This window comes from Neopsephotus bourkii, unplaced genomic scaffold, assembly GCF_033783945.1.
Source record: "Neopsephotus bourkii isolate Nb327-2 ecotype Australia unplaced genomic scaffold, CSIRO-AGI_Nbou_v1 NB_2, whole genome shotgun sequence".
NCBI lineage: Eukaryota > Metazoa > Chordata > Aves > Psittaciformes > Psittacidae > Neopsephotus > Neopsephotus bourkii.
Window position 1 is genome coordinate 900,493 of NW_026900519.1, and position 16,959 is coordinate 917,451.

At 55.5% G+C, this 16,959-nt stretch overlaps 3 protein-coding genes across 6 annotated transcripts in view; 2 read left to right on the forward strand and 1 right to left on the reverse strand.

The window, feature by feature from the left end:
• Positions 1–404: 404 nt before the first annotated feature.
• Positions 405–4,388, reverse strand: SAXO5 (stabilizer of axonemal microtubules 5). The gene is given in 9 exon segments (XM_061356209.1): positions 405–791; positions 1,425–1,470; positions 1,472–1,511; positions 2,240–2,441; positions 2,593–2,711; positions 2,798–2,913; positions 3,005–3,096; positions 3,288–3,391; positions 3,828–4,388. Coding segments are annotated over 9 exon segments (1,437 nt in total). The 5' UTR covers positions 4,357–4,388; the 3' UTR covers positions 405–602.
• A 13-nt stretch (positions 4,389–4,401) lies between these two features.
• PEX11G (peroxisomal biogenesis factor 11 gamma) overlaps positions 4,402–16,959 on the forward strand; it is a 343,872-nt gene continuing 331,314 nt past the window's right edge. Inside the window, exons 1-5 of one of the 4 annotated variants that reach the window (XR_009726301.1) lie at positions 4,402–4,518; positions 4,598–4,786; positions 4,882–5,060; positions 5,756–5,803; positions 5,927–6,384. Coding sequence is in view for 1 of the 4 variants with exons in the window: in XM_061358673.1 (XP_061214657.1) it covers positions 4,453–4,518; positions 4,598–4,786; positions 4,882–5,060; positions 5,756–5,803; positions 5,927–6,152 (708 nt within the window). In the remaining 3 variants the exon portion in view is untranslated. Of the gene's footprint in view, positions 4,519–4,597; positions 4,787–4,881; positions 5,259–5,755; positions 6,971–16,959 lie in introns of those variants that run through there. The other 3 variants (XR_009726308.1, XM_061358673.1, XR_009726305.1) reach the window with 3 other exon arrangements.
• Positions 8,862–10,693, forward strand: LOC133213452 (ectoderm-neural cortex protein 1-like). The gene has a single exon (XM_061355694.1). The coding sequence runs from the start codon at positions 8,918–8,920 to the stop codon at positions 10,685–10,687; it is 1,770 nt and encodes a 589-aa protein (XP_061211678.1). The 5' UTR covers positions 8,862–8,917; the 3' UTR covers positions 10,688–10,693.

Below are 16,959 nucleotides of genomic sequence, written 5' to 3' on the forward strand. Positions count from 1 at the left end.
GCAGCTAACCCTGCTCCTTGGCCCCCTAAGGGATGGGGCTGGCCGCCCCCCACACATCCCTTTTCATAATACCATGTCCCAGACAGAGTTAGTGCAAGCTCAGCATTCAGGAAACCTACATGAGTTAGTAACTCATCACAAATACATGGCTCGCCTGCAGAAAAACAGCTCATCATACACTGGGGAGAGCTGTCTCTCTGCCCTGCTGTTCACTGACCTTTGGTTTCAGCCTTGACACCAAAATCCAAACAGCTCCTAAGGGAATATTCCAGCACACACACAGCCCTGACAGTGCCTCTGACTCTGCTGCTGATCTCTTGCCCTTTCTCTGAGCTTCCCATCACCCCACCTACCTAGAGGCACATTTAGTAGGTCTTGCAATGCAGGGAGATGTCACGCACGTCTTTGGGCTAATCTCCCAGTGTTTATTCTTGCTGTCACAACACCTTCTTGTGTCCTCATTCAGTTTGAGAAATAAAAGCTCCCTGTAAGAACACACAGATGGGTCAAGAGAGGAGCACCAGGATGGCTAAGAGGTTACACGATGTGTAGGCAGCCCACAGAGCAGCACATTCTGGGTGGTCACTGAAGAAGGGAGAACATCACGGAGCGAAGTGCACCTTCCTCTGGGGACAGTATCTTTTCAGGGTCCCCAGGGGGATGCAGCTCACTTGGAAGTTTGCCTTTTGGATGTCTGCTGGTTGTCTGAACTTGGGTGTGAACTGATCTTTCTGCTCAGTCCTGAAGAGGTCCTGTGCCCTCCAGGGTAGCCCCAGGTGTGAGTATTTGATCTGAGGAGAGGAAAGAGCTTTCAACACAGGGGGGACAGGGTTGGGGAAGAGGCAGATGGTCACACAGAACTTGGCAGCCCCAACATCTGAGCTCCATATTGGTACCTGAAGGGTCACTCCCCATGACAGCTGCAGTCTGTGCCTACCTGGATCCTCTCTCTGCAGAGGCACCGTGGTCTCTGCTAGTAGTGCAAAGAGATTATTTACCCTGGCTGGACACCTCTAGCTATGCTGATTTTCCTCCTCTGATCCTCTGTGGGGGACCAGAATCACCTTCCCCCTTCCTCCAACATGCCCTGGCCTAGGAGTTTGGCTGCCTGTCCTTCCTCTCCCTTCAGAGACTTTTCTTATCTGCAACTCTGCTCCCCACAGAGCTTTTACTTGAGGCTAGAGGCAGACTGGATTTGATGCATGGCTGTCCCAGCTCAAGTAGCTCAAGAGCACACACAGAAACTGGTGACATGGTTCAGTGTGAGGTGCATGGCAGGAGGGTTGGAACTAGATGGTCTTAAGTTCCTTTCCAACCCTAACTGTTCTATGAGTCTATATTAGTGGGGAGGCTATAGCTTTGCTTGGTATAAACCTGCTTCCCCAAGCCACCCCATGGTAAATCCAAGGCTATTAAGGCTGTACCTGCTGTGGCATCTCTTCAGAGGGTCGCTGTTTCTGCTGTCTGTGGAACCAGTGTGGCCTTTGTCGTTGTGACAGAACATTCATTTGCTGACAGATGGAATTGAAATGAAGATTAAATTCAGGCCAGTAAGTTAGGAGGCAATAGCAGAAAAGCTTTGCAGTTTGACTTGCAGTCACAGACCTGTATGCATCTCATTAATGAGAGGAAAAAACAGGCTCTACTCTCAGCACTTGGCTGAAAACTTTTGGCCAGACAGAAGACAATCCTCAAGGTGAGGAGGTAAGTGAAGAAATTCAGATGGCAGTTATAGGAATATCATTCCACAGCACTCCATGCTAGTTGTGGAGCTGCTCCAGAAGCCTGGGGCTAAGGAAAAGATCAATTCAACTGTGATCCATTCCACATTTAGTAAAGCAAAGGGCTTAAACCCAGATAGTTGGCATGAAGGAACCTCTCTGCTGCAGAGTACTGGCCATCAGAAAGAGGAGGCAAAGCCAGGATTTTGATAATGACCATGACCAGCTCTACCCACATCCACTGCTGAGGTTGCATAAACACAGAAATCCCCTCCTTCCTCCCACATACAAATACAAAACAACTTCTAAAAACACGTGCAGAAAGGGTCTGCCTGGTCTGGGGGTAACACTCTCATTTTACTAAAGGCGTGTTGCTGCACCAGTGCCTTCCTGCCACCTCCAACTCAAGATACCTGAGCTGCCTCCCTTCCCAGAGCATTGGCATCCCTTGCACAGAGCGAGGAGAACCTCAGCAAGCTTCATCTGGCACCACAACGGTCTGAGCAATGTAGCCTTACTGTGGTAGTTGAAGGGGATGTGGCTCTCTCGGTGGCTCCTGCTGTCTGCCATCACTCTCTCGCTCTGCTGGGGTGGCTGATAGTCCGAGTGCTGCGTTGTGCTGAACACGTGGGAGCTTGGATGCTCATCTCCCAGGCAGAGCTTGGTTGGGTGTTTGTGAAGCAGCAGGTCAGGCTTGGCGAGGAGGTTCTGGCGTTCGGTCTGGGAACACAAGAGCTGCTTTAACAGAAACAGGCTGTGCAGGGAAGGGAGAAGGAACAACAGCATTGGCTTTAGGTGCCAGAGTAGTGTACATAAAAGAAGAGAGGGTCTCCAACAGAGAAGCACCCGCACAGCAAAGCTGGGAACAGACCTCTGGGTAGGAGAGCTGTGTAGTAGTAGAGCTTGCCAATGCTCGGTTTCTTTCAGGGTCTTCATCACCTCTGGGAATGGATGAGACATACTGGTTTGGGTGGACTATAGTTACAGGCTCTGGTAAAAGCAAGAGTGAAGGGTGTCAGAGCATTCCAGCCTCTGAACAACTTGACAGTTGGCTCTGTGTCACAGACTTGCCTTACCTACATTGTATACTGGGAACTGCTCGGATGTTGAGGTGGAGAATCTGGTACAACCATCCCCCAGCTGCACGTTTACCTGCTGGATCTGGGAGGCAGCATGTTCCTTGTCATAGGCTCTGCAAGAGATCAGATAGGAGATGCTTAAACCGCAGTGTCCATCAGAAGGACCAGTTCCTGAGGATGCCCACTAGGTTCTCCATCTGATACCTGTGTGTCCTTTTGTCTGGGGCACTGTAGGCATGTTTCTGCTCACTCACAGATCCACTGATGCTGGGATCCTCAAATTTAATAGAACTGTGCTGAAGGGAAGCCAACAGAGATACAGAACTTTGTACTCGGCCTGGTTGAACTTCCCCTTCCCCTTCCTTCCTGTCTTTCCATCCATCTGGTTTCCACTTGCACAGATCCCACCCCTTTCAGGACAGAATTCAACGTGAGAACTTGCTGTCCTTTAACTGTATCTTGGTCCTCCCCAGAATCGTGCTGTTACCTTTTCACTTGGCTTTGCAGGTGGACTCCATTCACCCGTAAACTGTGCTTGATAAGAAGTGTGGTAATAGGACTGTCCATCCCCTTTAATAGTGGGATCACATCCTGCCAAACAGACAGAAGGGGAAATGGTGTTATTTTATATGGGAAGTATTAATGCTATTGAAACTGCAGCCTTGAGGCAGCTGCTCTTGTGGCATTTTAGTACTACTGATATTATTTCTTATAATGAAACAGCAAAGTAACTGATGCCAGGCTGCAATAAGGTGAGCCACAACACTGCAGCACATGGATGTGGCACCTCAGAAGTGATGCAGCTCTGGGGTGAATCCTGCAGCATCTGCAGATGCAGCGAGTGTAGAAGAAAGGCTCTGCAGCCATAGCTTGGCTGGCGAGTGGCTCTAGGGAGTGCTGCCACCCTGTTCTATGAGCATCAGATTGATTTGCTCGCTTTTAAAAGAGAAAGCAAAACACCCCTATACAGTGTAACTCTGAGCCAAGGCACCGGATCCCAGTGCAGCACTGGGGTAGAGCAGCTTACTCCTGTGTGAGTGCCATGGCCTGGCAGCAGGCTGGACCTCATGCGCTGGGTACGAGGTGTAGATGGATGGAAGGAGCCCGATTTTCTCCCTGTCTCCGCAGGGAACGTTGTCCTCCCGCCCCCTGCCCTTGGGCACGGGCGCTCTCCTCGCGGCCGGCTGGGGACAGAAGCGCTCCCTGGTCTCGGAGGCGAGGACGCAGACGCGGGGGTCCGTGTGCATGCGGATCCTCGGCTCCGGGGGCACAAACGGGGCCGCGGCCCGCAGGGGCCATTAGGTAAACGCCCAGCGAGTCTCCGAGCCGGTGTCCCCGCCGCCGCCCCCGGCCGAGACCAGCACCTGCCCGCTGCGGGGCAGCGGGGCCGGAGACCTCCTGTGAATCCCCCAACGCGGGGGGAAGTGGGTGTGAGAAACCGACTTCCAGGCGCTGCCCAGGGCTCAGCGCTCATCCCCCAGCAGGGCATGGGTCGCCTTCAGGAAGGCAGGGCCCGTGAGGGGCGCGGGGATCAGCGGCACCGCGCAGGCCGCCATGGCGACAATGCCTTGTCCCAAAGCTAGGCCGCGTCTCCATAGCGACGGCTTCCCGGCGTGCACCGCGTCGTGACGTCACATCCCGGAAGCGTTGCTATGGCGGCGAGCGCCCTCAGCGGCCTGGTCGCTGCGTTGGAGACCCACCGGGGCCGCGACCGGGCGGTGAGTGAGGGAGAGCCGGGAGCGGCGGGGCCTTCACCGGGCTCTGGGGCCCTCACCGGGTTCTCCCCCCTCGCCGCAGGTCCGTGCTCTCTGCTATGGCTGTCAGCTGGCAGGGGGAGCGCTGGCCGGGCCGCAGGCCTCCCCGTCCGGCCTGCCCGGGAGCCTGCTGGCCGTGTCTGCCGAGCTGAGCGCCTGCCGCACGGCGCTGCGCCTCTTCGATGACCTCGCCATGCTCCGCTACAGCTGCGGCTACGGGCTGGGCCCCAAGGTGAGCGTGGGGTGCACCGGCAGCCCCCTTTCCCCCAGGTCCCACTGCAGGAACCAGTGCGTGTCCCGTCCCCCCCCCTTCCGTGCTCCCCACAGGACGAGGACGGGCTGGTGCGGGCGCTATCGGTGCTCTGCAACGTGGCCAACCAGCTGTACTACCCCTGCGAGCACGTCGCTTGGGCTGCCGACGCCGGCATCATCCGTGCCCGTGCCCAGAAGTGGTGGACCCTGAGCATGGGGCTCTGGGCATTGTCCCTGCTCCTGGGTATCCTGCGGTAAGGTGGGATGCGGGGGGAAGGAGATGGGCAGGGCATGGAGCGTGTCCCGCTCTACTCAACGTGTGCCAGGCCACTCCTGGAATACTGGGCTCAGGTTTGGTCCCTGCTATACCAGAGAAGGATGTGGATGGGCTGGAGAAGGGCCACAACGGTGATGCAAGGACAGGGCAGCCGTGTGCTGAAAGGCTGAGAGAGGTGAGTCTGTTTAGTCCTAGGAAAAGAAGGACCAGGGGAGACCTTACCACCATGTTCCTGTAGTTAGAGTGGCTACAAAGACAGTGGAGACTCCCTTTTTACAAGGAGTCACATGGAAAGCACAAGGGGTAATGGGTACGAGTTACTCCTCGGGAGACCCTGACTAGACACAAGAGGAAAGATTTTCATCATGAGAACAATCAGCCATTGCAATGATCTCCCCAAAGAAGTGGAGGACTCCCCAGTGTTGGTCACTGTTAAGATTTGGCTTGGTGATGGGCCGTCTAGTCAGGGTCGTGCTTTGCCTAGAAACGCTGGACCAGATGATCCCTGAATTCCCTTCCAACCTGCCATTCTATGATTCTCTGATTAATCAGGATAAAATGATTGGCCCTTTAGGCAGCAGAAGGGTGTTTTTCCTCATGGATACAGGTCATGTTGAGAAAGAAACCCTCCCCTTTGGTCTAGGGGAGATAACTCTGTTGTCTTGTTTTCAGATCCCTCAGAATCTTGTGCCAGTTAAGAAAGCTGCAGCAGCACAAGGGGTAAGATTGCCCTCCTTGGACATCCAGCTCATTTAACGCAGCCCTGCCTGTTCTCATCTGTGAGCTGTCGTTAATTGTTAATACATGATGGGCTATCACTCACGTTACTTTTGCTTCCAGCAGGACATCTTCGCCTCAGATTCGGAAGGAAGTGAAAGCCCAAGTGAAGGCTGAAGTTCTGAGCATCCTCGCACAAGGGGCAGATCTCTCCAATGCAATCCATTGGCTGCCTCCAGGATTTCTGTGGGCTGGAAGGTTTCCAACATGGTTAGTTGGTCTCCTGGGGACAGTATCTTCCCTGATAGGTATCTACCAGGCCTCTAGAGGAGGGAGTTCTGAAGCTGCCTAAACCATCATTAAGCTTTAGGAGCCCAGTTTTTACCTGGTGAAGATGCCTTCAGTGAGGCAGGGTGCACTTTAACTCTCCTGGGAGGCAATGGTTGTGATTTCACCCATCCTGTAATTGGGACTGTAATCAAGATGTCTATTACAGAGAGGGTTGTTTGCAGCTAATGATTGTTATCACTCTATTGAGAAATCTTTCAGGTTAATCCTCTGACAAATCAAAAAACCTATGCTTGGTAAAATAGGGAAAACAGGGAAAACAACTTCCATCCTCCATCCCAAATGACAAATGCAACCCTCCAGTCTTTGCTGTCACTTAAAAGCGCACAAAGTCAGCATTAGGAGGGAAACCAGCCACGGTTCTGTCACACAAAACTTCCGAGAGCTGGATCCTGTGAGCCTGATGCCTTGGGAGGTGATCTCGATCATGGGACTTTCTCCATCGGATATTCCAGTTTTTGAGCCCAGAACTGCTGCCCCCAGCAGAAACAGGAGCCAGCGGTTATTTTATGTTGGTTGTGTTTCTGTGGAGGCGAGAGGGGAAGGAAATAACCACTGGGAGCCGTGTGGGGCGTTCTTGGAGTCCGTGTTGCTCATTAAGGAGTAATACTGGAAGTTGGGACTTGGTGGGTGAAGGAGAAGCTGCACCGAGCTTCCAGCCGTGCCTTGCTGGACTGCCGCCGGGTGGAGCTCTTCCACCAGGCTCCGGCAGCAGCGGATGTATTAATCCCCGTTCAAAGAACCAATCCAACCCATGCCAAGATGGGGTTTACAGTTGTATTTCTAGGTGGTGCCAATAATAAACGAGATGAACGCTTCGAAGTCGGCCTTGAGTGAACCTTCCTTCCTGATAAGCGGGCAAATGTGCTTTTACCTGGTTCTAGAAAGCTCCAAGTGGTGCCTGGGCAACAGGAAACGTTTGTGCTGTGGGAGCTTGCAGCTTACCAGCCTTTGTTGTACCAAAAGAACTGGGAGCACCTGAGGAAGCAGCAGGAAAATGCACCCTTGGAAAAAAGTTGTGCTTGAGCATGTGTGGAGCTCATGCTCCTGCAGCTCCAACCTCCTCTTTTGTGGTGTTGCTTTTGGAACAGACATGTGAAACTATCTCCTGCCTGCGTCCAAAGGGCAGAGCAAGGACTCGATACTCCTTATCCTTCGCCCTAGCCTTGCTCTTTATCTGCACTTTCGCCCTGCAGTGCATCCCAAAGACGCCTTCCTGACTGCGCTCCCCGTTTGCTATCAGATCTCCAGCTTTTGGGGCTGGGGGAGGCAGAACAAACCAGAAGAAACTTGGGTTTTTTTTTCTCTACAGATCTTGTGCCTGGGTCCTGCTCAGGGACAGCTGCAGCTGCTGCCTGCTCCTGTCACCCTGCAGTGGCTCCTGCTGCAGAAATCAGATTCTCTCTTTTCAGATCCTTAATCTCATGAATCCAGTCCTCCTGGATACCCTCTCCTGCTCACTGTGGGACCTACAGAGATCTAAAAGACCCCAAATACATCTCTGATACCAAATGATAAAACTCTATACCACACTTTCAATTTTAACATAGAGAAGGGCCCCTCTGAGCTGCTCCGAGTGCATTTGCTTCACCTGCTTCCATGTTGAGCCATTTGGTAGTGCAGAAGAAAGCAAAGATCAAGCAAAATGTGGTCATTCTGAAAGTTGTGCATTTCTGTGGAGCAGTGGCACTGGCACACAGCAATCGAGCCCCTGTGGTGGCTGCAGCCACCTCCCCAGGGCAGCACTTACACATACAGACCCCATCCTCCCCAAAACTGCCTTTTTGGGGTGTTTTTTTCCTCTTTTCTGCTGCAGCCATCAGCCCAAACTGGCTCCTGCTTTGCTCCACTCAGGAAAATACTTCCTAAGTATGGATGGATGGGTGGATGGGTGGGTGGGTGGGTGGATGGATGGTTTGTATGGATTGATTGGATGGGTGGATGGGTGGTGGTTGGATGGATGGTTTGGATGCATTGGATGGATGGTTTGGACGGATGGATGGTTTGGATGGATGGATGGTTTGGATGGATGGATGGTTTGGATGGATGGATGGATGGTGGTTGGATGGATGGATGGATGCATGGATAGATGGATAGATAGTTTGGATGAATGGATGAATGGATGGTGGTTGGATGCATGGATGGATGCATGGATGGATGGATGGATGGGTGGATGGATGATGGTGGGGTCTGGGAGGGACCAAGCAAGCAGCCGAGATCTAAGGGCCGTTGGCAGCAGAGCTGGGGGTGATTTACGGCATCACCGGGGCTGCAGAACGCTTGAGGAGGGTCCCGGCCACCGCCCCCCGCTGCGGGCGGGAGCGGCGCTGCGGGGTGGACATCGGGGCTCCGGGGGGGGGGCACATCCAGACCCGCTGCCGCCGGGCACGCAGGGGTTAAGGGGCGGCGCATGCGCACGCCAGGCCCCGGCTCCCATTCACAAAAAAGAGCGAGCGCTGATCGCTTGCGGCCGCTGATTGGCTGTTCCATCGGCCGGGGGCGGGGCCGGCGGCGGGGCGGCCACGCGGCGGGGCGCGGCGGCGGAGGAGCTGAGCGGCGGGAGCGGAGCGGGCAGCACCGGGAGCGCTCATTGCCGGGCCCCGCCGGTGCCGTGCCCTGCAACCGCCTTCGGTCCGGGACCGCCCGGGGCGAGCCCCCCCTCCCCTCCGATCTGCTCTTACCGCGGTCCCGGCTCCCCCCCCACCCGCCCCGGTCCCGGTGCTTTCTGCGCTGACTCCGGTTTTCCGTTCTTGGAGCGTCCTCGGCACCATGTCCGTGAGCAGCCACGAGAACCGGAAATCCCGCTCGAGCTCCGGCTCCATGAACATCCACCTCTTCCACAAAGCGGGCCACGCCGACAGCCTCCTCACGCACCTCAACCTGCTCCGCAAGCGGCACCTCTTCACCGACGTGGTGCTGCGTGCGGGGAACCAGACCTTCCACTGCCACCGGGCTGTCCTGGCCTCCTGCAGCCGCTACTTCGAGGCTATGTTCAGCGGGGGCCTGAAGGAGAGCAGAGATGCTGAAGTGAACTTCCACGACTCCCTCCACCCCGAGGTGCTGGAGCTGCTGCTGGACTATGCCTACTCGGCGCGGGTGCTGATTAACGAGGAGAACGCCGAGTCCTTGCTGGAAGCCGGGGACATGCTGCAGTTCCAGGATATCCGCGATGCTTCGGCTGACTTTCTGGAGAAGAATCTCTACCCCGGGAATTGCCTGAACATGCTGCTGCTGTCCGATGCCCACTGCTGCGAGCGGCTGCTGGAGCTCTCCTGGAGGATGGCGTTGGCCAACTTCACCTCCCTCTGCAAGACTGAAGACTTCCTGCGACTGCCCAAGGCCAAGCTGCTGGAGCTGGTGGAGAGCGAAGAGCTGGAGGTAGAGGACGAGACGTTGGTCTATGAAGCTGTTATAGGTTGGATCCGGTACGACTTGCCCCGGCGGCACGAGGTTCTGCCCGAGCTGCTGCGCTCTGTCCGCCTGGCCCTGCTGCCCGAGTCCTACCTACGCAAGCAAGTGGCCTGCGAGAAGCTGGTGACCAGCCACAAACTGGGGGAGGCGATCGTGGCTGACGCCGTCCGATGCAAGATGAAGATCCTGCAAAACGACGGCCTGGTGACGGGCTGCTGTGCCCGACCCCGCAAGCTGAGCCAGGCCCTGCTGCTGCTGGGCGGCCAGACCTTCATGTGCGACAAGATCTACGTGCTGGATCACAAAACCAGCGAGATCATTCCCCGGGCGGACATCCCGAGCCCTCGGAAGGAGTGCAGCGCCTGCGCTATCGGCTGTAAGGTGTACATCACCGGCGGCAAAGGCTCTGAGAACGGCGCTTCCAAAGACGTCTGGGTTTACGACACCCTCCACGACGAGTGGGCAAAAGCTGCCCCCATGCTGGTGGCGCGGTTTGGCCACGGTTCCGCTGAGCTGGACCACTGCCTGTACGTGGTGGGGGGGCACACGGCCGGCAGCGGCGCCTTCCCGGCCTCTCCCTCCGTCTCTCTGAAGCAAGTGGAACACTACGACCCGCAGCTGGACAAGTGGTCCTTGGTGGCTCCTCTCCGCGAAGGCGTCAGCAACGCCGCCGTGGTGGGAGCCAAGAGGAAGCTGTTTGTCTTCGGTGGCACCAGCGCCAACCAGGAGAAGCTGCCCAAGGTGCAGTGCTTCGACCCCTGCCAGAACCGCTGGACGGTGCCCGCCTGCTGCCCGCAGCCCTGGCGGTACACGGCCGCCGCCGTGGTGGGCAGCCACATCATCGTCATCGGTGGTGACACGGAGTTCTCGGCCAGCTCCGCTTACCGCTTCCACAGCGACACCTTCCAGTGGTCCAAGTTTGGGGACGTCACGGCCAAGCGCATCAGCTGCCGCGCCGTGACCTCGGGGAACAGGCTGTACGTGGTGGGGGGGTACTGCGGGGCTCAGCGCTGCAAGACGCTGGACTGTTACGACCCAGCATCCGACACGTGGAGCAGCGTCACGACGGTGCCGTACTCCCTCATCCCCAGCGCCTTCATCAGCACCTGGAAGTACCTGTCTGCCTGAGGCACGGGCTGGGAGGTAAATAGGTGTGGAGCAACCCAGAGCTCCAATCTGTGCTGCGCAAGGGGTGAACCCCGAGGGGCAGGTGAATGTGGAACCGGACTGGGACTGGAGTTGTTGTAGGGACCAGAGCATCAGCACCAGGCTGGTGGTTTGATGTAAAGCTCTGCAGGAGGGAGAACAAACATCTCTTTAGGTGCTGAAACGCTGCGGGGAGATTAGTATTAATAACAGACACTTAAGCTGGCATCCCAGCCCTTCCACTGGGTCTTGGCCTATGCAAAGCCTCTGGGGAATGCTGGCTGTGAGGAGGATTGGGTGTCACCCCTGGTGCACCAAGCTCCTCAGTCGCTGGTTGAGAGGCGAGCTCCCTGCAGGAGACCCAGCGGTGCCACGGGAGGCTGCTTTTAGCACAGCCTCCTCCTCCTCCTGGTGCCATGGTTAAGCTGCTGGTGGCACCCGAATGTCTTGCGGGTCGTGAGGGCTGGGAGCTGGTGCCAGGACAAGATTATAGCTGGGATGTAGTCCCGGCATGGTCGGTAATTGCGTTTGTAAGACAAGCCCTGTCTGCATATAAACACAGGGTTTCTCTGCTTCTAATTATTCCCCGGTGTCCCTTTCATGCCATTGCTTTCCTGCAACACAGCCATTAACTCTTTAAGTTTGCAGCTGGAATGAAGCCTTTCTAAAGGCAGAAAAGGTGCCAGAGAACCACAGATCCCTGCGGGGCGTTTTCTTTCCCCTTTGCAAGAGATGAATTACCCAAATGAGCTTCCTTAACGTGCTCAAATACCCCGTGATACCTATAGAAAACGGGGTGCAGAGGGCAATAAGCAGCCATCACACCGCTGCAGCAGCGTTCTCTGTTGGCTTTGAGGCTGCTGCACGCTGCTCTCCCTTGTGCACTGTAGGGCTTCACACCTCTTTTTGCCAGTGTCTCCCTTAACCAAGGACCCAGGCAGAAGGCAGGGGCAGCAGCAGCCTCCTCCTACCCAGTGAGTCGGACCTGGATGCTGGCCCTTGCATGGATCCCCTTGCCATCAGCAGGGCTTTGAGCTGCTCCTGTGAATGCCCCAATGGGGAAAGGGAACAGCAAAAGGTTTCCAAGCTTTCTCCTCACCCATGTGAGCTCAGAGGAGGAACCACAGGAATGCTCTGGGTTAAGTGGTACTGGGACGGACTCAGGAAGCTCCTAAGTCACTGGCAGCAGGCTCTGGACTGTGCTGCTGCCTGCAGATGCCTTAACACGTGACAGTGCTTTGCCCATGGGCTGATTCTGTGCTTTCTATGTTAATACAGAGCAGTTGTGTGTGTTTATTACTCAGCCTGGAGCTGCTTCAATAAATGTGAATAAACCCCACTGTGTCCCTTGTCTTTACACTTCAGCAGCAAGTTTTCCCAGCCGCACTCGAGGAAAAGAGTGAAAAGTATTCCCATCACAGGCTCAGATCTGCCTCTTACCTTTGTCATATGGGACTTGGGACAGCTCGGGTACTGCCTTCTAGCTCTGAAGGGCACACAGCTCTGTTTAAAGCCCCAAAGATGAAGCTGTTCTCTGCCCTTACCTGGCAGCATCCTCTGCAGAGCTGGGCTTCCTCACTGCCAAAAGGAATGCAGGGAAGCGCTGCTGCTCCAGGCCCTGCGATGGAGCCAGGCGATGGCAGCAGTGGTTGGGAAGGGAAGGCTCTGTTAGGGGTGGGAGGCAGGAGACAAGAATCAGCATGGTCAGAGGGGAGGTGCAACCGTCTCACCGCAGCAGCAGGGTTTGGGTGCGATCCATTCTTCACTTCCAGAGCTCAATCAATCAGTGTCACGGCCCTTCCATGCTACCGGGAAAGGCAGGAACTGGCAGGACTGGGAGGAAGAGCTGCCCTGCTGCAGGCGGCTGAAGGGGATGAACTGGCTTCATCTCCATGCTGGTTCCTTGATGCCCCACTCATTTTCAGCCCCAGGTTGGGCCTTTTTCATATGCCCTCAGTGCATCCCTTCACCATCAGTGCAGAGGCCAACGGGAGGATGCAGGGGGGAGGAGCCCACAGCCTGCCCTGCAGACCCAGCCTGGAGCACCCCAGGCAGCAGAATGGAATCATTTAGGTTGGAAAAGACCTCTTAGATCAGGAGAGAGACTTTTTGACAAGGGCCTGTAGGGACAGGCCAAGGGGAATGGCTTGAACCTGCCCGAGGGGAGACTGAGCTGAGCTCTTAGGCAGAAGCTCTTCCCTGTGAGGGTGCTGAGGCGCTGGCACAGGGTGCCCAGAGAAGCTGTGGCTGCCCCATCCCTGGCAGTGCTCAAGGCCAGGTTGGACACAGGGGCTTGGAGCAAGCTGCTCCAGTGGAAGGGGTCCCTATGGCAGGGGTTGGAGCTGGATGGGCTTTAAGGTCCCTTCCATCTCCCAGCTTGGCCATGCTTCGTACACAAGCAGCCCAGAGGAAAGTCACAGCACAGGACTAGAAGGCAGCAGGGAAGCATCCCCATCGCTGCTAGAGAGCCTGGAGCTGCTTCACCTTTGTTATCCCTACAGCTAATCCTGAGCATTGGACAAAGTCCAACGCTGCTCAGCAAGGCAGGGGAGCAGAGGTTTCACCCACAGCCATTCGAGCAGCAGCTGGCTCAGTTGTGCTGCCAAGCAGTGAGCGCTGGCTCCCAGCCACGTCCACCTTTTGCACTGGGGACAAAGTCGCTCCTAGGTCCATCTGCCTCCTGTGGCACCCTCCTGGCATCTGCAGCCCTGTGAGCCCTGTGCCTTTGGGAGCCTCTCTGGGTCGTTTCCTCACTTCAAGCTGTGCTCGCAGCCCAGGAAAACCAGCACTTCAAGCACACCTGGGCTTGGCTGCTCCACAGCGGCTCCCAAGTGCTTGGCAACAAAGCCAGAGCTGCTTTTCATCCCTTTCATCCTCCTTCAGCTGGCAGAGAGCCCCATGGTGTCCCTCCTCCTGCAGGAACCAGCTCTCGGCACAGCAGGGAGCACCCCTGGGGCAATCTCGACACCTTCTGCATGCTTCAAGTCATCCCAACAGACCTGTTTCCCCAGTTTGGTGTTTCCATGCATTGCTCCACTCGCTGGGGCCAGAGGGTTTAGGCCAAGCGGGCTGCAGGTGAGTTTGGTGTAGGGGGTTCCTTTGGGGTAGAAATCATGAATGAATAGAATCCATTTAGAACCTCAACATAGGCCTCTCCTCCTAGCCCAGAACCCCACTTTGTGGCCTCACCCCTCCAGCTGCAGGAGCCCACAACCACATCTGGAAGAGGCAACACACACGGGCACTGTGAGGCTCCAAGCCAGAGCAGTCGAAGCGTTGACATCGCTGTCCCATGGGATATTCCTCTCCTCACACAAAGCCTATGAACCACCAGAGCCAGGGAAATAGATCACCAGGGTAACCCATCTCCCTCCTGGCTGCAACGTACTCATGTATGCATTGATTTAAAGAGAGCTATACTGCTTCTTGCATTGGTGGGTGCTCTCTGCTGAGCATCCCCTGCTGCCGGAGTGCCAAGGCATCACAGAGCCTTCCTCCCTTCTCCACTGCGGATACACAGGGATGGTAACTGCAAAAACCAGCACAGGAATAACTGAGAAATTCCCTTTCCTGGCTCAGATTGGGATGGGTCATTCCAATGTTCTGCAGTGCACCCACCATGGGTCACTGGGGGATGTGCTGCTGCTGCAATGATGATGCATGGCAGCGCAGGGAAAGCAAAGCACAAAGTGTGACTTTGGCCATGACTTTGGGTGTTGTGGGAGGGGAAACAAGGACATGACCCACTCACCTGCCTGAAATGCCCTGATAGATCTGTGTGTGACATGCAGCCATCTGGGACAGCTCCAGGTTGAGCACCATCCTGTGCCCCATGCAGCAAAGAGGCACCAGCCACTGCTCGGACATGGGAAGAGGCACATCCACGTTGTGCTGCTCCTGTGTCCATGGGGCCCCAGAACAGTTGGAGCCTCCTCTGTGTGCAGTGGTGTCCCAGCACCAGGGACCGTGTGTCACACACTGCCAGCTCTGAGAGGGTCTGGCACATCCCAGGGGCCCAGAAGCAGCCAACAATGAAGGCAGCACACAAGGACAGGCCCCACATCCCTCATCTACTGAGCCTTGGGTTGGCCCCATCGCTGGGATGAGAAACCAAACCGGATTTGAATCACAGGGGTGAGGAAAGGGAAAGGCAGAAACCAGCACATTCCCACTGTCAGAGCACACTCCGGAGCCAATATCCTTTGTGCACGGTTGTCCTCCAGCATCTGGCTTGCCAATGCATCTCAGCTGCACGGGTGGGAACCATCAGCCTTGTCTCAGCCACATGAAAGAGGGAGGTTTAGCATAAAGCTGGTCATTGCCTATGGCCTCAGAATGAGTCATCCACATAGAAAGAAAGTGCTTTGGGTTTCAGGTTAATTAGCTCCAGATCGTAAAGGCAGACAAGGCAGGGCGGAGCTGCTGGGATACCGGTAGGAGCAGGTTACGGGCTCTGAAGGCACCGTCCTGGAATCACACCCTGCTTGTGAACACCAGAGACCGCGTCTCTCAGACAGCAACAGCGTTATCAGCGACAGGGGAGGCGTTTGCAGTCACCCAAGGAACGTCAAACCCAAAGCTAACACAGGAGCACCCACACGCCTTTGAACACCCGCGGCTGCAGCAGCAGCATCCAACCGCTAAGAGATGCAAATCCTGCCCCTAAGGTTTCAGCTCGCCCCTGCTGAGCTCTGGGCAGCTCCCGTTGGGAATCTGTGCTGCAGGGATGCCCTGTGGCCACATTAACCCTGGATCACAGAATCATGGAATGGTTCAGGTTGGAAAGGACCTTAAGATCATCCAGTTCCAACCCCCCTGCCATGGGCAGGGACACCTCACACTAAACCATGGCACCCAAGGCTCTGTCCAACCTGGCCTTGAACACTGCCAGGGATGGAGCATTCACAACCTCCCTGGGCAACCCATTCCAGTGCCTCACCACCCTAACAGGAAAGAATTTCCTCCTTATATCCAATCTAAACTTCCCCTGTTTCAGTTTTAACCCATTACCCCTTGTCCTATCACTGCAGCCCCTAATGAAGAGTCCATCCCCAGCATCCCTATAGGCCCCCTTCAGATACTGGAAGGCTGCTATGAGGTCTCCATGCAGCTTCTCTTCTCCAGGCTGAACAGCCCCAACTTTCTCAGCCTATCTCCATATGGGAGATCTCAGGGATCTCCCTGATCCCTCTTGTGACTTCCTGGAGATGATTCCTGCTGCTTTGCCACATGGTAACGGCTGCAGGAGGATCCAGTGCAATTAGAATTGAACTCACTGCTCTGGGAGAACTTCAGTCCTGGCCTGTCCCTCTCAGCTCTCCCAAAGGAAATCCCTTGGATTCCATTGCTGCCTGCTGACAACCATTTAGACGTGGACACAAGCTGCTTGCCCTGCAGATCTGTTAAGGCACAGAGATAGGGACCTCCAGTGGCTGCTCCGCTCCTGGGGAATGGAGCAGGGCAAAACCAGATGGAAGGAATACACTCCTAAAGGAAATGCAAGCAAAAGCTGACACAAACACATCAAAACTGTGCTCACATCAGCCTGTTACTTCCCATAAAGATTACACCACGTTTTAAACATTGGTGTGCCTGGAAGTTTGTGATTTACAAATGCTGGGAAAAGTGGGAAAAAACGTGTGTTTTCCCAAGTGAGCTCCAGTTTATGCTGCAGCCCAGATGTCACCCATACTCTGGAGACTGAAAACGCAGGCTGCATCCGGCACACAAAGCACACAGGGCCTCCAAAGATGCTTGGATAGACACAAAGATGGATCGCTGTGCCAAGTGCCTGGCACGCTGCACCATTGGCACCAGAACCAGCTCAGGGTTTTCCCTCACTGCTATGGAGTGATCAGAATCCCACCTCTTCCTTGGAGAGCACTGCTCCACGTCGCAGCTCTCCCCCTCTCCTCTCAGTTTTGCCTCTGTTCCAGCTCTAGGATGAGGTCCCTGCGTTTGGGCCCCAAGTGGGGATCAGACCAGGAAACAGACCTTGCTGACTGTGGAACTGGGAAGCACTGCGCCAGCCGGAGGCCATGGGATGGTGCTGGGAGCCAGCGCTGCCAAATTGGCACGAGCACGAGGGAGAAAGCTTCTATTTTTGTTTGCCTTGTTCCAAATGGGAGCCGATACCGTCTGGGACAGAGCCAGGCACGTCTCAGCCTGGCACCATGCAAAGTACCTACATGCTAATAGAAGCAGTGTGTTGGGTTCATTCACTCTTACGCTGAGTTCAGACATTCTGGGACCAG